General features: G+C 46.2%; 1 protein-coding gene across 1 annotated transcript in view; it reads right to left on the reverse strand.

Moving 5' to 3' along the window:
* The window catches only part of LOC146202572 (eEF1A lysine and N-terminal methyltransferase-like), an 81,166-nt gene that overhangs the window by 27,415 nt on the left and 26,054 nt on the right, over positions 1-27,697 (reverse strand). The window contains exons 8-10 of the mRNA XM_084588231.1: positions 23,652-23,832; positions 19,726-19,842; positions 19,557-19,633 (exon numbers count right to left, since the gene is read on the reverse strand). Of these exons, the coding sequence (XP_084444357.1) occupies positions 19,557-19,633; positions 19,726-19,842; positions 23,652-23,832 (375 nt within the window). The remainder of the gene's footprint in view (positions 1-19,556; positions 19,634-19,725; positions 19,843-23,651; positions 23,833-27,697) is intronic.

The following is a 27,697-nucleotide window of genomic DNA, read 5'->3' on the forward strand; positions in this document are numbered from 1 at the left end:
CTAAAAAAACATTTTACGCAACCACTTTACCGTCAATGCTTCACATAACCCTAGACAGTTTTGGAAAGCGGTAAGTCCTAAGCCACTCAACTCATTATCACTGTGTGACGACCAAGGTTCACCCATATCACAAAATCTTGTGAGCGAATCATTAAATCATGTCTTTTCTACCAACTTTACTAATGAACCCGATGACTGCATGCCTCACTATCCACATTTTGATTACCCACCTATGCCAGACATACAATTCGAGCCTAACGGAATAAAATTGCTAATCGAATCTCTAAAACTGTCATCCTCAGCCGGAGTCGATACCATCAATGCTAAAGTACTTCACAATACTAAAGATACTGTCGCCATCAATCTTTCCCACATTTTCCAGCAATCACTCGAACACAATGCCATACCTCATGACTGGAAAGTGAGAAAAATTATTCCAGCGCATAAAAAAAGGCTCACCATCGTCCCCTTAAAATTACCGCCCTATTTCTTTAACCAGTGTTCCCTCCAAGCTAATAAAGCATGTAATTCACTCACACATAATGAAATTCCTGCAGTCTGTCAACTTCTTCCATCCCAGTCAGCACGGATTTTTAAAAAACCTATCTCGCTCTACCCAACTAGCATTATTCACTAACGACATCAGCTCTAGCTTGGACACTAGCACACCAGTGGATGCGCTGTTTTTAGATGTTGAAAAGGCTTTTGACAAAGTTACCCACCGATGACTACTCTATAAGCTTTCACGACTAAACTTAAACCCACTAGTGCTTGAATGGCTGCAAAGTTTTTTGACTAATCGCCAACAGTTCGTATGGGCCAATAACCGCACATCTTCCTTGTCCCAAGTCACTTCTGGCGTACTGCAAGGTACTGTTTTAGGACCCTTACTATTTTTAATATACATTAATGATCTTCCTAATAACCTGTCTTCTACCCTTCGTTTGTTCGCCGACGACTGCGTCATTTACAGAAAAATAACAAACAGCATGGACTCATTTAAACTTCAGTGTGATTTGAAACTTGTTGAAACATGGTGCACTAATTGGTTAATGAAACTAAACGTAAACAAAACCACTCTAGTCTCATTTCATCATCGTGCATCATATTGTTACGACATTTATTTAGACAGATCTTAGGCTGCGCTAAAGAATAGCACACAAGAGCGGGGCAGAAACAGCTTCCTCCTCTTCTGCTTATCCCGCCAAACCTCATCTTCCTTCAATAAGGACCGCGGGAAGTGCGTGACACTGCCCCCTTCGCAGACGATGCCCGCCGGGTGAGTCAAGGTTCGTCCCGTTGATAGAAGGGCTTCATGCGGGCCAGTATAGTGGTGCAACAGTTTCTGGCACAAGCCGCACTTACGCAACGGCGTCCAAAGCCACACCAAGTCACCAGGGACATAATTAACATCTTGATGATGCTTGTCGTAGCGTTGCTTGTAGCGTTCCTGGGAGGCTAGAGTGCAAAGTCTAGCGAGTCGACGAGCTTCCTCAGCCAAAGAGAGAGTATGCGCTAGTGAAGTTTCAGCAGGGAGTGAGAAAGGCAGAAACGTGTCCAAAGTGATTCGTGGAGGTCGTGCATAGAGAAGAAATAACGGACTGTAGCCTGTCGTTTCGTGCTTAGCAGTGTTAAATGCGTATGTTATAAACGGAAGGACTTCATCCCAGTTTTTGTGGCGGGAGTCGACATACATTGCGAGCACATTGCTAAGCATCCGATTGGTGCGTTCGGTAAGGCCGTTCGTTTGTGGGTGGTAAGGAGTTGAATGGCGAAAATGGGATGAGCAGAGGCGAAGAAAATCTTTTACAACTTCTGCCGTAAGCTGTCGGCCACGATCGCTTATTAACACACGAGGAGGCCCATGTCGAAGAATGATGGACCGTAGGAGGAACGCCGAGACATCAGAAGCAGTGGCTGACGGTATAGCAGAAGTTTCACAGTACCGCGTAAGGTAGTCTACGCACACTATGACCCAGCGGTTTCCGTTGGAGGAACGGGGAAACGGTCCTAGAAGATCAATTCCCGCCTGTTCGAATGGGGTTCGTGGTGGCGTTATAGGCTGAAGATGACCCGGCGGTGAGCAGGTTGGGTGCTTGAAACGCTGGCACTGGAGGCAGCTGGCCACATAACGTTGAGTAGTTTGACGCATCTTCGGCCAATAAAAACGCTCCTTAGTCCTGTGCAATGTCCTTGCGAAACCCAAGTGTCCAGCTGTGGCATCGTCGTGCATTACCCGAAGAACCTGACACCTAAAACTTGTAGGAACTACCAGAAGAAGCCGCGCACCTACTGACGAGTAGTTCTTCCTGTATAGTACACCGTCACGAATGCAGAATGAGGTCGTAGGGTTCCGGGAACTTGCTGCCTCAAAAAGCGGCGCCAACTCGTTGTCGTGCCGCTGCACAATCTTGAATTCACCAACGTCAGGGAAACTTGTAGAGATAGCAGCTATATATTCATCCAAGACCTCATTGTCGCAATCAGTAGTTTCAAGTGGCAACCGTGACAAGCAGTCAGCATCACCGTGCTTACGACCACTCTTAAAAGACACAGTAAAACTGAATTCTTGAAGGCGCAAAGCCCACCGCGCAAGGCGTCCACAGGGGTCACGAAGGTTTACAAGCCAACATAAGGAATGATGGTCCGTCACAATTTTAAATGCACATCCATAAAGATATGACCTAAACCGTTGCGCACCGAATACAACAGCTAAGCATCCCTGTTCAGTTACTGTGTAATTACGCTCAGCCTTGCTCAAAGAACGGCTTGCATACGCAACGACATGTTCATCGCCATTGTGGCGCTGTATGAGCACAGCACCAATTTCAACTGCGCTGACGCCAGTGTGAAGTTCTGTTGGAGCTGATGGACAGAAGTGGCGTAGTACTGGTCCTGATGTCAAAATAAACTTTAACTGACGAAAGGCGGAGTCACAATCGGCAGTCCACTTGAAAGGCACATCTTTTTGCAGAAGACAAGTAAGGGGATATGCTAGATCAGCAAACTTCGGAACAAAACGCCGAAAATAGGAGCAAAGCCCCAAAAAACTCCTGAGCTGTTTTAACGATTTCGGCGGTTTAAAACAAGTGACAGCTTCGATCTTTTTCGGATCAGGCCTGATTCCATCCTTGTCTATGAGATGTCCAAGTACCACAGTCTGGCGTTCTCCAAAACAACATTTCTTGGAATTGAGTACCAGACCAGCTTTCTCAATACACTCCAAGACAACCTCTAATCGACTGTTGTGTTCATGAAAAGTTTTCCCGAATATCACTACATCGTCCAAATAACACATACAAATGTGCCACTTCAGCCCACGCAAAACTGTGTCCATGAATCTTTCGAACGTGGCTGGAGCGTTACATAATCCAAACGGCATCACATTGAATTCATACAGCCCGTCTGGGGTGATGAATGCCGTCTTTTCTTTATCTTCCGGGTGCATGGGGATCTGCCAATAGCCTGATCACAGGTCAACTGAGGAAAAATAGGAGGCGGAATGTAAGCAATCAATGGCGTCATCAATACGTGGCAGGGGATACACGTCCTTCTTGGTAACAGTATTCAGACGTCGATAATCAACACAAAATCGCTATGTGCCATCTATCTTTGACTAGAATCACAGGGGCAGCCCAAGGACTAGACGATTCCTGAATGATGCCCTTATGCAGCATGTCACGAACTTGTTCTTCGATTGTTTAGCGCTCTGATGGGGATACACGATAAGGCTTCTGGCGGATTGGATCAGCAGTTCCTGTATTGATTCGGTGCTGAGTACGGGAAATGGGAATCCGTGGTGGCGAGTCCCGAGAGAAATCGAAAGCTGCAGCATGTTTCGCCAGAACTTCCACTAAACTGTGACGGTCACTTGTTGGCAGGGATTTGTTAATCATGGCAAGAAATTTTGTCTCATCTTCTTCTGAGCATGCGGTAGGCTGGGAATTGTCTGTGCTGCGCACGGCCACTGATTTAAAAGTGTCTTCGTCAAAGTTGGCAAGTTTTAGACCACGTGGTAATACAACAGGTTCGTTAGAGCAGTTAGTTGTCCACAAAGAAGAATGTCCATTCATGACTGAGATGATGCAGCGGGGAATCAGAATACTTTTCTTCGCGCAGTTGAGGGTGAGTGGTTCAACCACAGCGTCGAACGCATCACTGGCGCAGCTGGAACTAACAACTCGTATAAACTCTGCTGACATTGCAGGAACGACTATGTCTTCCGAAACCGAAAGCGTGCTAGGATGGGTCCGCGAATTTTCACGCAAAGCAGATTCAATTCGAGTGCTCACAGAAATGTCTCCATTGCGAAAGTCGAGAGTGGCCCCACATTGCTCCAGAAAATCGAGTCCAAGAATTACGTCATGCGTTGATCGAGTAAGTACTGCGAATTCAGTTCGGAATGTGTGGCCGGCGATAACAAGATTCACGGAACAGACTCCAAGTGGGTTAAGCGGTTTGCCACCAACACCACATAATGTTGTCGCACTATCCCAAGCAAACATAATTTTACGACCAAGGCAGTTTTTAAAAGCGAGACTTATAATAGAAATAGTTGCACCTGTGTCCAACAACGCCATAGCACGTACACCGTCCACAAGCACTTCAATTCGGTTTTTTAACATCGAAATGGGCAGAGGCATGGGTAAGCTAGAATCTTTTGCGACCTCACCTCCACCGGCCGCACTCACTAGTTTCCCGGAGGTGGCGACCGTCGTCGGGGAGAAGGGATTGTCGTAGGCGCCGAGATGGTGGTGTCAGGCTACGGTCAGAGGCCGGTGATTCATTTCAGTTCAGCACCATTCTGCGTTCTTGTCGGCTAGCTGTTGATCTATACTCATTCCGGCCAGGTGTTCTTCTATATGAATCATCATTGTCAGCAGGAAGCCTTGTACGGGAGCTCACCCACTGTCGGCGATACTGCTGGTACGGACGACGGTTGCGGCAAAAGCGGGAAATGTGGCCGATCATTCCACAGGCATAACACACTGGCGGCTCACGTTCATTCGATGAATAAGGCTCATCGTCGCTTGTATTAAACGTTTCATGCTCTGGATGTGGTCGACGAGGAGGACGAGAGTGCTCGTTGTTGTAGGCGTTGATGTTGAGAGGCTGGATGTTCGGGCGATGAGCAGCAGAGCGTCGGGTGTCCGAAGGAGATGTAACAGAGGGAGCATAACAGGTAGAAGATGGGCTGTCTGACGAAGAGGTGCTCCTGTAGACGGGTCTGACGTGGCCCCCAATATCTTGATGCCTCCGAAGCTCTTCGCGGATGATCTGGCGAATTGTATCTGCCAGGCTTGTCGTTTCAGACACATCCACACTAGCGACAGTTGTCACATTAGGCAGCCGACCAAACTTCGGAATGATACGGCGTCGCTTCAAAGATTCAAACGTGCGGCAGTGTCGTGTTACATCAGCGGCGGTATTCAAATCCTCCTTGCAGATGAGAAAGTTGTACACATCTTGCGCTATTCCTTTGAGGAGGTGGCCCACTTTGTCTTCTTCTGTCATTCAATCATAAACTATTCTGCATAGCTTGAGGACTTCTTCTATATAAGTTGTGCAGGCCTCCCCCGGTACTTGCACTCGCTGAGCCAGAGTCTGTTCTGCGCTCTTTTTTCGAGCATCGGCATCGCCGAATCCCGCTCTCATTTCTTCCATGAAGCGATCCCAGGTGGTAAGGGATGCTTCATGATTGTCAAACCATGTTAGTGCAGTTTCTTCAAGAAAGAATACCGCATTCGCCAGCTTGGTATTCGCATCCCAGCGGTTGTATTTGCTCACCCGATTGTAGTTGGTGAGCCAGTCATCCACGTCTTCCCCAGGCTTGCCATAAAAGTGTCGGGGTTCCCGATAAGGCTGTGGGATGGTCGGTTGTGCTGCTGGCATGGGCGGCGTTGAAACATCTGCTTGCGCCATCTCCGTCCGTAGGGGGGTAGCCCAGCAATTCTTCTGCTCCGGCGAAGTAGGAGAGGTTCCGTGGTGATCTTTACCCCGCACCTCCACCACACTTGTTACGACGTTTATTTAGACAGATCTTAGGCTGCGCTAGAGAATAGCACACAAGAGCGGGGCAGAACCAGCTTCCTCCTCTTCTGCTTATCCCGCCAAACCTCATCTTCCTTCAATAAGGACCGCGGGAAGTGCGTGACAATATTGTAACGTAACGTTACACAGAAGGTGCTCTGGCACTCTGGCACCGAAGAACACCAACAGCCAGTCAGGGCAGCACGAAAGCGGAGCACCGTTTCGCTTCGTCGTCTTCTCCGAATCGCCGGTTCAAATCTTCGTCGTCTATGAATGGCATGTGTCATTGCCCCCCTTCTTGGCAGCATCGCCTCGATGCTGCAAATGCTGCTTGATGCGATGAGCTGACAGATGTTATGCTAGGTTGGTGTGGGATACCACAACACAAAACGGGGCACCATCAGTCTCAAGAATAGTCAGCGGGGCGATCGTGGTAGGGTTTCATCGGGACGACGTGTACAACATCAGTTAACTTGCGTCGTCTGCGGCTTGAGGGATCTTGGGTCGCGGATTCAACTTCGTAAGTAACGTCGCTGAGGCGGCGGAGGACACGATATGGGCCGAAGTACCGGCGCAGCAATTTTTCAGACAGCCCACGATGACGAACGGGCGTCCAAATCCAGACATAGTCTCCAGGCTCGTAGGCAGCGAAGCGCCGTCCCTTGTTGTAACGGTCAGCGTCTAGTTGCTGTTGTAGGTATATGCGCTGCCTTGCCAGCTGCCGTGCTTCTTCCGCACGCTGGGTAAAACTAGCGATGTCCAGGTCAAGCTCATCTTCGTCGTCGGTGTATACGGGCAGCATTGTATCCAGTGGAGTGGTCACTCGACGGCCGAAGACAAGCTCGAAGGGTGTGAGCCGCGTCGTCTCCTGAAGTGCCGTATTATATGCGAACGTGGCATATGGGAGGATTTGATCCCAGGTCTTATGCTCTATATCCACGTACATAGACAGCATGTCGGCCAGAGTTCTATTTAGCCGTTCCACCAAGCCATTAGTTTGCGGGTGGTATGCCGTGGCCCGTCTATGGCTAGTGTGTGTAAGGTTCAGTACAGCCTTAGTCAAGCGGGCCGTAAAAGCTGCCCCGCGATCGGTAATGATAACAGCTGGAGCGCCATGACGCAACACGATGTCGTGGACAAAAAACTCTGCGACTTCGGTGGCAGCTCCATTTGTGAGCGACGCGGTCTCAGCATATCGGGTCAAGTAGTCTGTCGCGACAACAATCCAACGCTTTCCGTTACTTGACTTCGGGAAAGGACCAAGAAGATCCATCCCCACTTGTTGGAAAGGAGTTTTCGGTGGAGCGATCGGCTGAAGAAATCCAGCTGGTTTCACGGGTGGAGTCTTTCGGCGTTGACAATCACGGCAGGTTTTTACGTAAGATCGCACTGAAGGTAATAATTTCGGCCAATAGTATTTCTCCCAAATTCTTGCAAGCGTACGACTAACTCCCAAGTGGCCGGAGGACGGTTCATCGTGACAAGCGCTTAAGATGTCAGGCCGTAGGTGCGTACGCACTACGAGTAGAAATGTCTCTTTGGATCTTTCAAAATTGCGCTTGTAGAGAACTCCACTTCGTAAAGCGTATGACTGCAAGCCACGACGAAAAACAAGCGGTACTCTACCACCGTGTCCTTCCAGATAATCGATGAGTGGCGCCAGCTCCGGGTCCTTGCATTGAAGGTCAGCCATATGGGATTGGGTAATGGCCCCAATAAAGGGAAAATCGTCGGCGTTTTCCACTGCAGTGGAGTCCAATGGCGCGCGTAACAAGCAATCCGCATCTTGGTGTTTATGTCCCGACTTATACACAACAGTGACGTCATACTCTTGAAGACGGAGGCTCCAACGAGCTAAGCGTCCAGACGGGTCTTTAAGGCTTGCCAGCCAGCACAAGGAATGATGGTCGCTGACAATACGGAAGGGTCGTCCATACACATATGGTCGAAACTTGCTGATGGCCCAGATTACCGCAAGGCACTCCTTCTCCGTGTGTCGAAAAGTTCGCCCCTGATCGTGAGAGTGTTCGGCTCGCGTAGGCGATAACCCGTTCTATTCCACCTTGCCACTGAATGAGTATCGCGCCGAGGCCAACGTTGCTGGCATCAGTATGTACGTCGGTTGCGGCGTCTTCATCGAAATGGGCGAGTATTGGGGGTCTGTGTAGGCGGCTTCTAAGCTCCTGGAAGGCTTGTTCTTGATCGCCTCCCCACAGGAAGGGTATGCCTTCTCTGGTTAGTGCTGTCAGTGGTTCAGTTATCTTAGAAAAATCTTGGATGAAGCGTCGGTAGTATGAACAAAGACCTAGAAATCGTCGAAGTGCCTTTTTGTCGGTGGGGCGTGGAAAATTTGACACTGCGGTAGTCTTCTCGGGATCAGGGAGAACGCCCTGTGCACTGACAACATGGCCGAGAAAGCGTAGTTCCTTGAAAGCAAAGTGGCATTTATCAGGCTTGATCGTTAGTTGCGCGCCTTTGAGTGCTTGAAGCACGATGCGCAACCGGTCCAAGTGTTGCTCGAAAGTATGCGAGAAAATAACGACATCATCTAAGTACACCAAGCACGACTGCCACTTTAGACCTGATGAAACCGTGTCCATCATACGTTGGAACGTGGCCGGTGCAGAGCAAAGACCGAACGGAAGCACCTTAAACTCGTACAGGCCGTCGGGCGTCACAAATGCAGTCTTCTCTCGGTCTCTCTGATCCACCTCGATTTGCCAGTATCCGCTTTTGAGGTCTAATGAGGAGAAGTACCTGGCGTCGCGTAGTCGGTAGAGGGCATCATCAATCCTGGGCAGCGGATAGACGTCCTTTTTAGTCACGTTATTTAACTTTCGGTAATCGACACAGAATCTCAAGGTGCCATCTTTCTTTTTGACAAGGACCACTGGCGATGCCCATGGGTTAGTCGAAGGCTGGATCACGTCGTCCGCAAGCATTTCATCCACTTGCATTTTAATGGCGTCACGTTCCTTAGGAGAAACCCGGTACGGGCGCTGGCATACCGGTAACGTGGTCTCATCGGTGATGATGCGGTGCTTGGCGACAGGAGTACGACCGACCTTAGAGCCTGTGGCGAAGCAGTCTGCGAAATCGCTCAGAAGAGCCGAGAGAAGATTCCTCTGATCGGGCCTCAAGTCGGGGTTAATTTTAACGGTCTGCAGAGCATGACAAGGTGCGGCCTCTTCTTTAGGGTTCGCTCCGGTGGTGCATAAATGAGGCAAGGCAGTAACATCGTGAAGGACGGCAACAGCCGTGTCCTTGGCGAGATGCCGCATCTCCTTAGCAAAATTTGTCAGGAGGACAGTAGCACAACTGTTCTGGAGTTGTACGAGTCCTCGAGCAATGGCTAATTCCTTCTCGAGTAGTAGCGGAAGGTGCCCATCCGCGATGCCCTCGTAATCGTGGAATAAGTCATGCTTTACAAGGACCAACACACTAGAACGTGCCGGAACCCTCACGTCATCGTCGACTATACGCAAAACGTTCAGACACGGATCTTCGTTTTCAATGCGCGCCACGGCTCGTTTCGTCGAAAAGGAAACACGCGCTTCTTTCAGGTCAATGACAGCGCCGTTGGTCTGCAGGAAGTCTAGACCAAGAATCAAGTCTTTCGAACACTCAGGAAGTAAGATAAATTCTCCGACATACACAAAACCACGGATGCCGACCCGCGCTGTGCACTTGCCTGCAGGTTCGATCAAGTGGCTTCCCACCGTGCGAATTTTCGGGCCGGACCAATGTGTCAAAACTTTCTTCAATTCTCGGGCGAGACCACGGCTCATTACTGAATAATCGGCACCAGTGTCGAGTAACGCGGTGACATCCACTCCATCAATCATTACACATAAATCGGAGGTAGTATGCCGGATGCTGTCGCTACCTGACACAAGCGAAATCTCGTCGGGTCGGCCTGACGATGACGGAGGATCTTCACATTTCCCGACATCAGCGACCCTGCCTCCGAAGGCCGCTGGTATTAGTTTTCCCGGCTAGGGCTGGGAGAGGAGCGGCGTCGGGAAGAGTGGGGACTTGTCGAACGGTAGCTCGTCGGGGACGTAGACCGACGCTCTTGGTAACCGGACGTGACGGGATACTGTCGCGCTGCAAGGTCGCTTGCAATCTCAGTAGGCCGTTCGTCATTCCGAGGGTGGAGTTCCTCCGAGGCGAAACCCCGCATGTTGACGCGGCGGTACGGGCACGCCCGGTAAAGGTGACTGGCTTCCCCCGCAATGATAGCACAGGGGCCGACGGTCCCGGGGCCGCCATACTTGACTTTTATGGGGTGGTTGGTAGATTGGCGGAGGGGAGTAGTGAGGCCCCATGCGGCTCCATGCGAGGCCCTCCATGCGAGGACCCTGCGGCTCCATTGCCGGAGCTGCGGCGTTGATACTATGGTCCGGCGGGGGAGCCCTACGTAAGACGGACGCGTAGGTGGGCCTCGCGTCGATTGTCTGGTGGGGAACGCGCTGCTGGGGAAAGTCAGCAACTTGCTGAGCTGCCATACGCACCTCGTCCCGGACGACTTCAGCCAGTGAAGGAAAAGCTGTTGTGTTGCAAGGCATCCGGAGCGCTTGCAGTTCCTCCCGCACGACAGAACGGATGAGATTTCGTAGTGCGTCCATGTCGCTGCCGATATGCACAGGAGGTGCGCCGGACCCAATGATGTTCACGTCACGGTTGTACTGACAGGCTCGGTGTTGCAGCGTTGTCTCCATGGTCGCTGCCCCGCTGAGAAACTCCGCCACAGTGCGCGGTGGACTGCGCACCAGTCCCGCGAAAAGTTCTTGTTTAACGCCCTGCATCAGGTGACGCAGTTTCTTATCTTCAGGCATTTGTGGGTCTGCACGCTTGAAAAGGCGTGTCATGTCCTCAAAGAACATACGCACACTCTCGTTCTGGCGCTGATTGCGCGAGTGTAGCGCAGCTTCTGCTCGCTCCCGGCGGTCGGCGCTAGGAAAGGTAGCTTTGAAATCACGACAGAAGGCTGCCCAGGATGGGAAGGCAGCCTCATGGTTTTCAAACCATGTCCATGCAGACTCTTCAAGAGCGAAGTACACGTTGTGGAGCTTGCGCTCATCAGTCCACCCGTTGTAACGAGCAACTAGCTCGTAGTTCTCAAGCCAGTCCTCGGCGTCCTCGAACACGTCGCCATGAAAGGAGGGGGGTGTTCGCGGCTGATGACACAGGATGTGGGTGGGAAGCCTGCTCTCAGATGTCATTGCAGTAGGTTCTACGGCCATCTGAGGATGCGTCGTCCTGGTAGCGGCCGGAAGGGGTCCGAATTCAGGGGGCTCTCCACGTAGGCGGCGGCCGAGGCGTTGATGTACAGGGGTGAGCTCCGTATTGACAGGTTGATTATGCAGGACTGGATCGATACCTGGCAATTCCTCCACCAGATTTGTAACGTAACGTTACACAGAAGGCGCTCTGGCACTCTGGCACCGAAGAACACCAACAGCCAGTCAGGGCAGCACGAAAGCGGAGCACCGTTTCGCTTCGTCGTCTTCTCCGAATCGCCGGTTCAAATCTTCGTCGTCTATGAACGGCATGTGTCAATATCACACCGAAAACTATACTTTATGTGGTGACAAAATATTGCATGCAACTACATGTAAATACCTGGGCATTTTATTTGCTCAAGATCTTACCTGGACATCTCATATAAATAACATCACTAATGAAGCTAACCGTGTTCTAGGTTATCTTAGGCGAACACTACGACTTGCTCCCACTCACGTAAAACTGTCCGCTTATTTAACCTTAGTCCGCCCCAAACTAGAATATGCTTGCTCGATCTGGGACCCACACCAATCTAACCTTACAAAAACACTCGAATCCATCCAAAACAGAGAGGTAAGATTTGCCTTTTCAGACTATTCATATCACACAAGTGTTTCATCACTAAAAGACAAAGCTAACCTTGCAAACTTAGAATCCCGCCGTAAAACCACCAGGCTCTGTTTTTTCCACAAATTTTATCACTCACCCCTGCGGAATGCCGTTATCACCCCTGCGCATCGCCACTCAGCCCTGATCTACCATCAACAAGCCGTCCAACCCCCTCATGCATCTACATCATCTCATCTCAAGTCATTTTTTGTTTTAACAGCAAAAGATTGGAACTGTTTGCCTGCCGAAGCTGTGACTCATCTCGACAACGCGCGCTTCAAATCATTCATTGAAAATATAACTTGATGTAAGCCCACCCCTCATGTAATGCCTCTCGTGGGCCTTTGAGGTACTAATAAATAAATAATAAATAAATAAATAAAAAAGGCCTACTTCAGCAAAATTTTTCGCTCCATAAAAGCAGTGTTTTCTAGCATATGTAATACATCCAAAGAGAGTACTATTCACAACTGAGGTGAGTGTTCCAGGAATTGTTTGTAAAAATTGCCATTTTTTGAACCAAAACTGGAAAAATGGTAGCCATTACTAAAAGGCAGAAATTAGTACAAAGAGGCACAATCGGATCCTTGGGCACTGTAGCTGTGGCATTTTAGCAGCTTTCTGCTGCTTGCAGAAACTTCACAGAGTGCGTACACAATACATTTGTGTATTGCAAGCAGTGTGAATGCAGGTGTAATAAATTTACATCTCTGCAAATGCCAACCACCAACAAGAATTAATTTCTTTTCTGCACTTCTTAAATGCACACAACATGCATGTTCTTTCATGCCATGTGCGTTTATTCCCCCCAAGGGCACACGGCATTTCAAAATGGCAATTGTGGCAGAAATTGTAAAAACTGCACCGCTGTAACAAACCTAGGACCTCAAAGTCACGTTTCAGCCTCCAGCTTTTCACTGCATGCTGTCAGACGTCACTCTTGAAACAATGAAATCATTTTCCCAAGAAGAATAAAGCCTCATTACAATTAAATGTAGGACTCGCCGATCACAAGTCAAATAAAAATTTCATTGCAGTTGGCCTTTAAGAGTACACAGATTTATTTGTCTTCACGTGGTACATAGAGAACACCTTAATAAAACTCTACAGGAGGAGGCCCCAAAGTAATAACTGTCAGGGGTACCTCCTGTGAGTGAATGTATCAGTTGAAAGTCAAGGGTGAGGCAGCAAAACAAAAGAGGTAAAAGAAGTGCACAGAAAGAGCTTAATCGTACAAAAAAAAAAATGCAAGAAATGTATGACTAAAATTCATTGTTACCATGTACATAAAGAATTATGCAAAGCAAATGTAAACTATAATAGCAAAGTCATCAACATATTGGCAAGGAGTAACAAAAGATGAAAGGGGTGTTATCATTGGTACAGGTCTATGTACAATGTAAAAATCTCATGAAGCCAAATTCATCACACACTAGCATAACTATGATAACGTAGCTAGTAAGTAGCTCTATGATGCATTATTGCTAATGGCTCCCATTCGTGACTCCCCTTTCATATCTTCATTCGCATACATGCACTTTGCTTAATCACTAATCAAACCTCTGCTATTCTATGCATATTCATTAGCACGCAGTCTTAACTTATCACATTATGCAAAAGCTGACTGGACAAAGATAATAAAGCAATACTTTAACCAATCCGCATGAGTGTAAATGCGTGACCTAGCCACTTAAGATTAGCAGATTTAACTTGGTATCCAAGGGTTCTGGTACAGTCCATCCCCATTGCACCCTCAAAGCAGCTGCCAATTCGGGCGTGTCATGAGGTCTTGTGATTTCACACAACCCCCCAATTAACCAGTGTCATGAACCCGTCACTTGCCAACTACCACCCCCGCCAGAGGCGTGCTCGCGACGTTTTGCTCACGAAGTTGACAATGCCGGCACCAGATTTTCTGGAGAACACAACCCTTAACACTTTCGTGTTAATATGAACAACACAGTTTCGAGAGCAGTCACCAAGAAAACACCGCCACTAAGATGCCCTTCTATGCTGTAAACCCCTAATTTCTTAAATCTTCAATGCCACACGGCAATGAGAAAGAGAGAGAGAAAAAAAACAAAAACAAATAAAGTTCACTCTAAATCGACTGGGCACATTCAAATTACATGGTTACCATGTAATCAAGCCACTTCTCCTTAAGAAAAGTTGACACCACTTTGCGGGAGCAGTTCACTAGGCGGGGAAAAAAAAAAAAAAAAAAGTTTGTTCCAACAGTTGATTCACATGAGTGCGCCCACCCGAATATTAGTCCACCACCTCAAACGCATGCAGTGACCCACCGCAACCACATCACTGGTTTTTAGCATTGTTCATTTCAAAGGTGTTTGCTGTTATCACAGCGCAATTCAAGAGTTTTGTGATAGTGGATGGCACAGGCCAATCGTGGCAAGATCAAATGCAAACATATAAGACAGTCAAAACGATCTACAACTTGTGAATTGACACTTTGTTACTCAAGCTCAAAATTCAATAGCTAATTAGCTATTATTAATCAAAAAAGCTGGGAGAATGAAAGAAAATATATATACTGCAGATTAGGCCATATAAAATTCTCAACAGCCCCCAACTGATTTCATTGGGATTGGGTACTTTCTCTCTCTAATTTTTTTTACTAATCCAAATTTCATTTCCTCTACAGCCTTTGGGCACTAAAGACCAGAGGTTAATTGGTACACTCATGCAAGAAGTGGCGGCAAATTACTACACCAGAGTGGCCAAATCCATCCTGGTGAAGGAGTGCATTCTCAGCAGTTTGCATTGCGATCAGGCCCCACCCCAGAACTGGCTATGCAATTTCATTGGCGCTCAAATTTCTTTATCTGGTGGAAAATTCCACGGCACTGAGGTTCCAACCACGGTCCTCTTTCATGCAAAGTGGATGCTGTACCTCCACGTCACCACTACATTAAATAAACAATGCGGCTAAAGTAATGTTCAACAGCCTCGGAAATAAACAAGATTTTACGATAAGTAACAAAGTGCTAGGAGTGGTAAAACAGTTCGAGAACAACTGGAGAAATGCATAAGCCTGAGCGTTGCTGTGTTGTCCGCGAGCTGTGTCAGCGGGATTCCGCGAAAGAGAGCTATTGCACCTTTCCTTTCCTGCAAACCAATTATAGAATGCCAGTTAACTTTGATGCATTCAATGGAATGCTGGTTGCATTTGACTAGGGGCACGCGATGTACCGTGTGCACCAACAACGCTCACGCTTTCGCATTTCTCCACTGCAGATTCTGCAGAGCTCTCGGAATTTTTCAGACTGCAGTTGGTTGATTACCTCTATTTACACACTTTCTAACAATTCCCAACCATTTGTGTGCGCAAATGATGCCCTTTCCCGCTCGTTCACATTCAAACATTTCAAATTTCCTGCCAGTGGAAGTGAGGCCTACGTCGCCAGAAGTCGAGCACCACGCGACCCCCTTTGGACGTCGACATTAGCCCTCCCGACAATTTTGACGTCCGATTGATTTAATTGGCTCAAAGTATTCAACTAATTAACCCACATCTGCCATTCTGTCACTTGCAAACCTCTCCTTGACGCTCTATCCGATGGTAACATTCTTTTCCTGATATACCGACTAGTTCGTCTATTACAGCACTGAGAAGGTCATGTCCCCGCTAAATCCGCCTACGCCACAGCCATACAATGCTTATACATTAACAGACTTGAGACACGTAGTGACCACAGAGCCAGATTACAAAGTATCAGATTGGAATGGAGTGCACTTGGCAAGTACTCTCAGATCGTGATTGGCAGCTTACCCGTATCTCTCAAGAAAAAAGTATATAACAGCTGCATCTTAACAGTACTCACCTATGGGGCAGAAACATGGAGGCTAACGAAAAGGGTTCAGCTTAAATTGAGAACAACGCAAAGAGCTATGCAAGAGCAAATGATAGGTGTAAAATTAAGAGACAAGAAGCATGAAGAGAAGGTCAGGGAAGAAATGCGAGTTTACTGACATTCTAGTCGAAATTAAGGGGGGACACCCCTCTTTGGACAATTCTTTTTATTTGCGGATCGATTGCTATGAAACTTTGGTGTTTCATAAAGTTTTATGCGCTGATTCTAAATCTGCATTTATTTTTTCTATATAACAAATAGTTCTCAAAATATTTACAATTTTATGTTTCTCATCTGGAGTTGGATAATTTTCCAAACAATTTATGCCATGATAAAATTTGGCATACTAAAGTAATGTTTAACATCTAAGGAATGCAGTAAAACAAGAATGAGCCTCTTAGGCCAATTAGGTCTAAAGCTAGGGGCTGCCAAACCCATTGCAACAAAAGTTCCCGCACCTGCCTTATACAAAGTATCTTTTTTAAAAATGTTACTGACCAATATGTGCAGTGAAATTAGCCTTACTACAGAGAGTAAGAGTTCCTGTTTTCAGGAGAACAAAAATTACTACGCTAGCACAACTACAAGCAAATATATGTTCACTCCAAAGCTGTTAGTTTGTCAAAATTGTAGTTTTGAGAAAACGAAGAAAAACAACGATTTCAAGTGCCTTTATGGCAACAAAAGCTCCTCAAATCACTAGAATGCACCTGGGGAATAATCTGGGTGCATCCCACACTGGTGCTTCTTTTTTGCCATCATCTGGAGGCCCAGTGATAATTCCCGTTTCTTCCTGGAAGCAGTGGTGTAACGCACATCTTTTTCTTTGGCTCTTTTTGAGCCGGAGTCTGTTATATTCACATTCATTTCTTGAAGAATGGCTGTTGCTGCATATTCATTTTCAGTATTGAAGCGTAGCACTGCTTCTGCAACGGCTGCCTCCACAGCAAAAAGGGAGAAAAGCTGCTCTTTTGAAATCATACTCCAGATGACAGAGTGAAACGATTCATTGGAGTTTTGGGTTCTCCCTCGCTTGCATCTCACCAGCAGCTTTCCATCTGCTAGGCGCTCGTACACAGGCAAAAGTGCCTTTGCCACATCCGCTGGCAAGTTATACTTGTGCCTTGGTTGTGGCTCACCTTTTGCTGTTGCCGCATTATGACGGCACCAAGAATCCTTGCCACTTGGGCACAGGCTGTGGTCACAGCAGCTTTCAATTGACGTGACATGGTGGTAAGTTACCATTACCGCTCTCTGCATGGCGTCAACATCACCACAGTGAGACTTGAGTACTCGACCATAATAGGCACTCAGCTTGCTGATGAGGTCTGCTGTGAGCCTCCCGTTCCCGCCAAGTCCCCGCATGCCTTCAGTTTTGTGCTTCTGGAGCAGGTTTCGAACCACTGCACCCATACGTTTTTGTACATGATTGATGCAGTCTTCTTTCTCTACATCCACGAAGCCGTACACCTTTGTATCCTTGATAGCATTAAAAGTGCGGCTGTCACCGTCACACAGCATGGTTGTGTATTTTACTTTGTTGCCTTCTAAAGACCACTGGAACAAGATCAATCCAGCCTCAACTTCCATTTCGCCAGACTTGCAATCAGTGTTCTTCTGGCACTGATGGGATTTCCTCCACCCAGCATATTCATCAGAGTCAGGTTTGGGTCCAATTTCACAGCCCTAACAAAAGTTTGAAAGCACAACGCAGTCCAGGATGTAGCCAGTAAATAGCTCCGCCACTGCACTTACTCCTATATGCAAAGAATCGCCCTGCGTCATCCAGGTGCCATCAAAGCACACAGCAATGTTCCCTTTGTGTCCAAAACACAAGTTTTCATAGACTGCAACCGCTTTTTCTGCTCACTGCACCATAACAGCCTCAGCTGCATTCGTCGCACTGGGGTTCAAAGTTTTTTTTAAATGCCGCTGAAACGTCTTGTTGTGGAAACCTCGGCCAGACAGGCCCATCGCTGAGAAAATGTCGTGCATGGCTGTCTGGCCATTACTTGTTGCGAGCATCGCGTGCCCGGCAAGGATAATAATTTCAAACGGGTTGCATTTCTTTTCACCCTGTACCTGTCGCGAACACCACTCAGTCACTATCTCACTGCACCGCTCGCAGATCAGCATCAGTTTCACCGCGAGGTCGTATTCGCGGTCTCCTCTCACCATCTCCACGCGTCCTTGACAAGTCTGGCAGCGCAAAGCTCCAAGGAGGGAGTTTACCGCACGCATGTCGACGGCAGTAAATGCTGCCTTACGTTCGTCTGTGACCGATGCTGTCGCGCCGCTCAGTTCCGTGAATAGCTCCATCTTTCGCGTCGTTGCTGCCATTGGCCCAAGCCGCTCGAGCGAAGCCTTTTCACACGTGCTTGCCTCCTTCACGTCGCTGTCGGTGACATTTTTTGAGTCAATTTTCACTTGGCCGGAAACTGCAGACGCGTTGGGTGCGCTGTTCGGCGATGCAACTTCCAGCGAGACGTTGTCTGGTTCTCCACGGCAGCCGGGCGGTTGCCCGTTCGTGCGTTGGTCGGAGAGTCTGGCGTCCGCAAGTGCGTTGTCATTGGGTGCACTGTCTAGCGAAGCATCGTTCAGCGAAGCATTTTCTGTTTTTCCGCGGCTATCGTGCTGCTGACGATCCGCAGAAGTGATGGGTGCACTGTTCAGTGATGCATCGTCCAGCGAAGCATTGTTTGCTTCTTCGCGGCTATCGGGCGGCTGTTCGTCTGCCCTTGCTCCTCGTCGGTCGCTGACTTCAGACGGAAAAGAAGACGATTCCCTACTTTCCTCTTCGTTTTTCTTCGTCTCCGGCCGAAAAGATACACCGAATGGTGCTTCTTCGGTCCCCCGGGCATAGTTGCGTTCCGTGCCGTAGCGTCAGCGAGGACTCGCTCAAAATGGCGAAATGTGCAGCTCTCATGCCAGAGCAAAGGGCCTAATCCTACCAGATGGTGCCATTCAGGTCACATGCATTTACCGACCAATAAGAATGCGCGTTGAAGAAAATTTTGCGCTTGTTTTATTTTACTGCTGCTGGCACATGGTGGCTGGCCGAGAGAGGATGGGAAGCCGGACGCACGAGCTTTCAAACAAGACCAAGATGGCATAGGTGCGGCTTTTCGTTTTTGCGCGGCGCACTGTCGAAATTAGCTCTGTCTGTCCTCAATTTAAAGGGCGCTTTTGGAAAGTACGCTTCTTTAAATCGACATTACTGCGCAATTACGCATCAGATTTAAATGAAAATTTGCTCAAAGGGGAAGAATTATGCCAGGAATCCAAAAATGAAAAGATTGAAAATCGGGGTTTTTGACCGATTTTCGGGCCCAAAGTGCCATGTCTCCCATTAAGAAGAAATGGGCATGGGAAAGACATGCAGTGTGAAGACGTGATAACCGATGGCCGCTAAGGGTACCAAATTAGATTCCGAAGGAAGGCAAGTGCAGCAGGGCCAGCAAAAAATTAGGTGGGCAGATGAGATTAAGTTTGAGGGGATCACTTAGACGCAGCTGGCATAGGGTAGGGTTAATTAGTCAAATAGAGAGATAAGGGAGAGGAATTTTCCCTGCAGCGAGTGTAGTCTGGCTGATGATTATTATTGTGATTTCAAGATATGCAAGTTCAATTTGTAAACAAAGGCAACTGATCTTACGGGGTGCATGCATGTATACCAGCCAACTCTTCTTACTAACTGTTCTGGTTAACCAGAAAAATACTGTGGGACAAGTTAACAAAAACTCACCGCAATCCACCTACCTCAGGAAACTTGGTAATCAGGAAAAGTGGAAGTGTTCCTCCACCCAATCCAACCATCAGTGCGCTAGCTGGCCCATCTGCATTTCACAGCATAGAACACGCACAGACGCTAGCAATAGCAAAACCCAGCACTGCAGAAATATATGTCCACATCAGCAATTTCTCTCACCTGTTCCTTTGGGCATTATGAAGGCAATCCCAGCTACCATATACTTGTAGTACTCGCAGAGGAGGTTCTCTGCAACAATCTGCCACACTTTAGCCTTCTTTTTTCCTTTGCACTTCACTGAAGAGAGAAAGAAAAGAAAAGCCATAGATAAAAGTCACAATAGCATACAGTGAATCCTTGTATATTGAGACTTCAAGACTGAAAAACTGTCAAACTATCCACATCATAGCAAATTTATTTTTCCAGGATCTGCACAACATAAAGTTGTCTGGTTTTGAGACAGACACTGCGTGGCAGCAATTTTTCAGCTTAGATAAACACACAGCAGTTCCTATGGGAGCGTTCACAGTGTGACACAGTGGTGATGGAGCGTCCTCAGAAATGGTGGCTTATGCACTAACTGAGAGTATGCGAGTACTACTGCATGCGTTGACTCACTGTGACAACGAAAGAACCACAGATATGGAAGTAAGCAAGGCAGACGTAAGTCAGTGTTAGAGTGGCAAGGCATCTTCTTTCCGGAAATGAAGACAATAGACACGTCAAGCGATGTCTGAAGCAGTGTCCAGCTGAGTTAGGCTAGGTGGGTGACACACGACAGACACCAGTGTCACCACAGGCTGACATGAAGATCAGATGAAAATTAAAAAATAAAAGCAAGACCAAAACCATCAGAACAAACTATTTTTTGACGAAGGGGTCGTCCCAAAATCACCATCATGTCTGCCGCTGCACGTATGCCAGAGGCAACAATACAGAGATTTAGTACACCGTGATCTGCGATCCGCAACCTTTCTACTACCTTTCTACTTCTCCTATCTAGGTCATCAATCATTATTTGCAGTTCATCCCCAGAGTTACTTGGCAAGGCAATGTCATCAGCAAATCGCAGATTGCTGAGGTATTCTCCATCTACCCTTATCCCTAACTGCCCCCATTCCAAGTCTCTGAATACTTCCTCTAAGCAAGCTGTGAATAGTACTGGGGAGATCGTGCCTCCTTGTCTAACACCTTTCTTTATGGGAATTTTGTTACTTTCTTTATGCAGAAATATGGTTGCTGTGCAGCCAGTATATATATCATCTAGGACTTTCACGTACAGCTCATCGCAATGCCTGCATCACCGCCGAGGTTTTTACCGAGTCAAATGCTTTTATGTAATCTTTACTTCAGTAAAAAAAGATTGTGCTTTTAAGTTGCTTTTTTTGTCAGTGAGAAAAATTCTTTTCCAATCGAAGGCTGAAATTCGCCTGTTAGAGGTAGTATGAGGGAAAAACTTTATACCTCAAAACGCATTTGCGTTATAATTTCAGGATTTAGCTGGAAAGTTCTGAGAAAGATTTAAAACATTTTATATGTTCTAGAATTTGTCTTACAAATTTGTTAGAGTTATTATCCTGTAAATTGAAATTTTTTATTCCCATTAAAATATTTTCATGCTTTACAAATTTTTTTCTATATTTGCACGGAGTATTTGCGTTAAAAGTTTTTTGAATGTGCATCCTATTTCCGTGATTAAAATGCTTTTTACCTATTTTTTTCTCACACAAAATGTGCAGTAAAATGTTGGTCAGAAACCTATGAAAAACAGCCTTTTTACTCTAGTACCAAAAGAATTAATAAGCAGACTGGTTAACTTATATTAAATAGTTAACGTTTTACTACTAACTGTCAGGGTTTTTATTTATTGAGAGGTTTGTCCCTAGCCATAGCTAACATTGATGCCAATTTTTAGATCTTCAAGAATGCCAATTTTGTTGCCACTGCAGTGCGAAGAATTTCGGGGCCGCACTCAGATGAAAGCGAAACTGAGCAGCAGGTGACAGCATTAGACCGAATACGAGGCATGCGGTGCACCTGTAATGTGCCCCCCCCTTGCCATTCCCATTCGTAACTACGTATTTCCTATTAGTTAACACCTGTTGGTTGTACACTTCCACACACAACAACTGGTAACACTAATCCAAAGTGCTCTTCTAACTCAAAATTACAATTCTTAAAGATCTGCGACAAACTTTGGTGAAACGAACTGCACAGCGGCTATCAATTTTCTGGACTTGGCGGGACCCAAAAAAATTGTCAGAATAACCTAGATGTCCTAGAATAACCTAGAAAAAAAAAGAAAAGAAAGAAAGGAAAACAAAGAAAAAAAAAAAGCCCTCAGCACTCAGTTCTTAATTTCAAAATTAAGTGAAACATTTCTGCATAGAATGAATCAGAAAACAGGCAGATATATTTAAGTCTGTTATCCTGAAATATTCATTTAACCGACATTCATATAACTGAGAGGTCGTGGTATAACTCGTCTTCCACCATGTTCTGTCCACAGGCAACAATATCAGCTTGCATTTCGACCAAGGTCATGGTTCTGCTATGTCACGCCCTATGGTATGCATCTGAACTCTGTCGATACTGTCTGTGCAGCCTGTACATCATGCTAGGGACCATGCCTTGAATGGAGGAGCAGTTCTGTGCTACTGTGCCGCAATGCATGCCCCTTGCTGCAATTCTGCATAAACATTCTCCATGTGACATTAGCAGTGGCCATTTTCAGTGTTATCAGAGCACTGGCTACTTTGTAAGCTGCATTTCTGGCGCGGCCACATAAAGAGAGGGAGAGGAACAAGGGTTGTTTCCTCGAGTGACAAAAATAAGCAGGAATTGCTATACACCTATCCGAGCCAATCCACCTGAACACTAAAGTTTGAAAGGCATATTCACTGGTGGCGACAAGCCAGTTTGACTGTAGCAATGATGCCTACCTACAGCTTCAGCATGAAAAAATCAAACCGAAGTTCCATAAACAGACATGTGGCCTGTGCACCCAAAAAGCAGCTTTGATCTTCACTTGTTAGCTGTCGGGTGCACAGTGTTCCAAGAGTCCCTTGACAGAGATACCTTTCCACAGAAACTCTCCTTGGGTACCACAGTCAAACCTCGCTATATCAAACACGAAGACAGGGAAATATTGGATAAAAACGAACTAAAATAAAAGTTTGGTTGGTCTATGCTTTATTTCTATGGAAGTTTTTTTCTGTATAATGAAACGAAAAATTCGAAATTTGACGCTAGATTGGTTATAATGAAGCAGTTCTTTTGCATTAAACAGCAGAACATGCGTAAAGGCGCCAGAAAAAACATCAAGAAACGCAATTTTTTAATCGATCGAATCGCCACCATAGGAGTGTGCTTAAATCGTCCACGCTTTCACGTGCCATATCATCTAGCAGCGGCAACAAAAACTACTGCCAATGGTTTATGGCCTCCGAGGTCACAATCCCACGCGCGGCCATGGCCAGACTCGAGCAGAGCCACCGAAGAGTGTTTAAATCACCCGCGCATTCGTGTGCCGCACCATCTAGCGGCAGCGACAAAAACTAGCGCCAACGGCCGATGGCCTCCGAATCACACCTCCGCGCAAGGTGATCTCGGAGGTCATGAACGACCATGGCCGGACTCGCACGTCGCCGCTGCCGCCCGAGTCTGGCCATGCAACAGTTGACAGGCGTGTGACTGGCATGTCATCACCATTATCTCGTCATGCTGTGAGCCCCTGCCGTGCCTCTGCTACTGCGACCAACCCGTGCGTGTGCGCTGCACTTTCTAAGTCCGTTGGCTCCGTTGCGAAAAATTGTGTGCAGAATCAACATTTATTCTTGACATCCATTTTTGCTCTTCAACACTGAACGAAAAGCAAGATTTCATGTTTATACCAAGCTTTTAATGAGAAAATTGAGCATTTTTGCATTTTTATGTTTTCTAAATTAGTGCGCATTTTGTTTCGTTTTATTAGCACACTTATCTACAGGAATTTGGGCCGCACCTTTATTACGAATATCGGATATAACAAACAAATTTTCGCTCCGCACACTACTTCGTTATAACGAAGTTAGACTGTACAGAGTGGGTTCAATACACGTGCTTACCTTGCTTAAGCTTTGCTTCTGTCTGGATGACATGAGGCTTGTCAAGAAATATCAGGCGTCTCACACCATCTCCATCATCCATAGTAACATCTTCGATGACATACTCTCCACTTAATGCACTCTTGCCTCGATGCCGAACCTCCCGTTGGCCTACATCCTTGCCTGCTGACAGAAATGGCACCTAGCATTGCAACAGAAAAATAAAAACTTCACTTTATTTTCATCTACAGACTGTTGAAAATAAACACCTTCACATCTAAGGACATACAAAAAGACTGAATACATTGAACAAAGACAAAGCTCAGTACTGCTGGACATTGTCTCATGCAAGTAGGAACACTTTTTTGGTTTGTAATTAATGATCCAATTAGGGAGTAAGAATCAGCAAAACTTCCTAATCCAGAGATATTAGAGTAACTGAGACACATGTCTACATACATCGGTACGAGCCAAGGCAACAGCAGATTGACCATTCTTATTACGCCCACCTAGAACTGCCTGCCAGCTATACACAGTAGACTCTCAGTTAAACTCAAGCAAAATAAATTCTCGGATAAGATGGACAATGTGAGACCCCTGCCTTGTTTACCAGGACCTTCAAAGTAAAAAGAATTCACTTCAGATGAGCACTGTCACATGTCCTTTGGTTAAAGTGAACTTTCACAGATTACCCTGCTGAGCACCTTCCAATCACTCTGAGCAAGATGGAAACAAAAATTGGGACACAGTGAGAAAGTTGAAATGGTGAACAAAAAAAAAAGAATGCAATTTTCAAGTAGGACAACTTGAGCTGGTTCCATGCTCTGTCTTCATTTCGCATCAAGTAAAGTGCTGTAAATGCTTTATTAGTGATAATACCATATCTTTTTACTGTTTTCATATAGCGTATATTTGGACACATATAGCATGATTAATTCAAGCCCAAGTGAGTTCATTTCTCCGGTTTAAAACTGGAACATTTTCCAGGCTAAAAGATCCGACCAGGGACTTCCAGGAAGCTCTTTCCTCCTACAGTGGAAAATAATTGCCACATGCAGTTAATAGCGTTTTTTTTTTTCTTTTTTTAAGCCTAGTGTACTCTAAATATGCATTATTTAAGGCATCTCTTTAGCATAACTGCCAGCTTTCAATGCTGAAAGTCGAGGAAAACACAGTTTTCTTAAAACAAATTTCCTTGGCGTGCCTAGTTGCAAGGAGCCTTTACAGATGGTGCTAACTGCACCAGTGACAGTCCGCGAACAGTGCAACATTCCAAACAACCAGGCGCACCATCACACGGCGGAAATATTTTGTGGAATGACACAACTACAGACTCTTGCCCCTGTAGCTTTGCTTTCATTGTCATGAAAAGCTGTCACCAGATGTATCTTTATACACACTGCTTGTCTAATGCAAAAAGCAACAAGAGCTAAAACAGGCACCTGGCTTAGATTCCTGACACGTTCTCAATGAATTAAATATATCACGCCATACCTTAACTGGCCTTCTTTTTTTTTCTGTTTCACTGCATAGAGAGATTGCAGTGACTTTCTAAAGAAATAAAGTTGACTTTCTGGGGTAATATGCTTAGCTTCCTGCTCATACCACCAACAACTTTATAACTTTTTCTTGCACCTGAAAGCCTGGATAGCTAACACCATCTATTTTATTACTCACTACAGACAATCCCGCATACATCGAACTCGAAAGGAATCGTGAAATAATTCGATACACTGATAAAGCTGCTGAGGACAGTACTTTAGGAAAAGCTGCTGATCATAAGAAGCACAACCTTGTTACTGGTGCACTACAAACACAATACTAGCCCAGTTAAAATAGGGTACAGTTAAATTCATCTCCTCTAGCAGCGAATCAGGCTACACAAGAACCGCTGCAAGTGTTCAGTCAGCAAGGCTGGCTTCGTCGCACAACAAAGTCGCATTGAAAACAAGCAAGCTAGACCGAAGGCCACTTGCAATCAGATTCGACCTTACCTCGTCAAGCGGTTGTACAGCGCTGGCAATTTGATATATCGCTGTTCGATATATCCAGAATCGACTATATAGTTGCAAAACAAAAACTTGCAACAGAAGGCCTCCGTAAGCCACGCATTAGTTCTATTTCTACAGAACAAGCAAGGTTCCTGCAACGCTTCACTCTGTATTTATAACACACACCATACATGCAGAGTAACTAGAATGCATATTTCATGCTCTTAACACTTTCCTGTCCACGCCTATTCCCATCGATAGCCCGCTATATATGGTTTCTCAATTCGAATTTTCCCGCTTTCGAAGTGCTCCTTGACAAGTGGAGTCATCCAGTGGGAAATAGAGGAACCCTTCTTTCTGTCTTGCTTTTGGTTTTATTTTTTCCACCATGACACGCCCGTCCAGATGGTCTGCAAAGTTAGGTGATCGGCGCTCCTTGCTTACATCATGGCGTCGCCGTCGGGCGCTCCTGCTGTGCTGAAACGGTGCGTCTCAGTGGAAGTTGACGCATCGGAGAGCTCGTATTTGGATACGAACAGCAGTGGTGATGACTCAGGGGACGAATTTAGCTCTTCAGGCTTTAGCACTGACAGCGAAACTACGTCAAACCGACCCGGAACATCAACAGCCATGCCCCGATAAGTTTCGTTTTGGCCCCTGAGAAGTTTCGTTTTTGCTGTGCGCTGATGGAAGAGATCACTGTTCTGAAGGCCACAACTGTTATCCGCAGGGTGACAATGTCTTTTTGGCAGTATTACTTGCCACCGGCAGTGCAGGGAGTCGTGTTTTCCGCTAGAGGACAGCCAGGGGTCGACCTTGACTACTGTTTTCTTGCCCAACTCAGCAAATATTGTACACAAAAAGCTAGAATTTGCTGTAATGTTGCATTGGTCCCTGCTGTAAAAAATGCATATTTTGAATTTTTTAATATTTTATTTGAGTCAAGAAACTTTGATGGTTTTGTGCGTTCTTCTTTAACTACAATTTTTCTGATATTTTTTTTATCACTTACTCAACACATATGTTGATTGCCACTAATACCATTGTGAAGGGGAATTCCTAACCTACAATTTGATATGTACCAAGCAAATTCTGTTAAAAAAAAAAGATATTAATGACACTACCCAAAAAAACCACCCCTTTTCCCGCAGACAGGAAAGTGTTAAATGTCATGCTAAGTACTCAGCTCTAGAACTACATAATGACCTCCCCCTGCCACCCTTTCAAGTCCTTGCTACAAGCAAATATGAATGACAGGCTACCGCAATCTTCACGTGGCAATGATAAGGGCATTAAAGGTCAAGAAATGGACACTGAAAAGCACACAAATGAATGTAGAAACATTATTAGGGCTCACTAAAGTAAAAACAGAAAAAGAACCAGAGCCAAGTAGCAGAAGCTCTTTCTTTCCCTAAATGGTAGATTATTTAGCACAGGATATTCCACAAAACAGCCATGCAGGTACAAAGGCTTGCCAATGTTAACCAAGAAGTTTCAAATTCAAACAAGAGGCACAAAACTGACAATAAGTAAGTAGCCTTCTCTCGACCAAAACGTTTAAAATGCACTAATAAACAAAGTCAATATAAAGAAATATGGCAATAATATGGTAGTGATCTATCTAGCTGTACTTCTCGCACCAGACCATGAATGATGCTCTACTTACATCATGGAATGAAACAACAGTAATAAGTCATACACACAGCTTTCTATAACAGCTCGATACCACTTAACTACAAAATGTACACAAAATTTGGTGCTCGTCACTTTACACCCACACAATCACAAAATACAGTAAAATCTCGGTGATGCGAATTCGCGAAATTCCCAGGCCAGAGTGCACTGTGTACAATGGGCCAAATTTCAGATGGTCCGAACACTCTCCCGCGCCACTACGGATGATACGAACGCGCAAACTGCGACCGCAACCTTGAGCACTAGCACTGCCTGCACATTGTTGACTACGCGATTGCCAGCCGCGCTGTATAGACCTCCTTCACTACGGCTACGTCACGAAAATGCGGTGGCGCTGTCGTCGTTAGTGACTTTCTCCTGGTAGGCAAAACAACACTTCTG

The sequence above is a fragment of the Amblyomma maculatum genome, chromosome 1 (assembly GCF_055883805.1).
Source record: "Amblyomma maculatum isolate TAMU_Amacu chromosome 1, ASM5588380v1, whole genome shotgun sequence".
NCBI lineage: Eukaryota > Metazoa > Arthropoda > Arachnida > Ixodida > Ixodidae > Amblyomma > Amblyomma maculatum.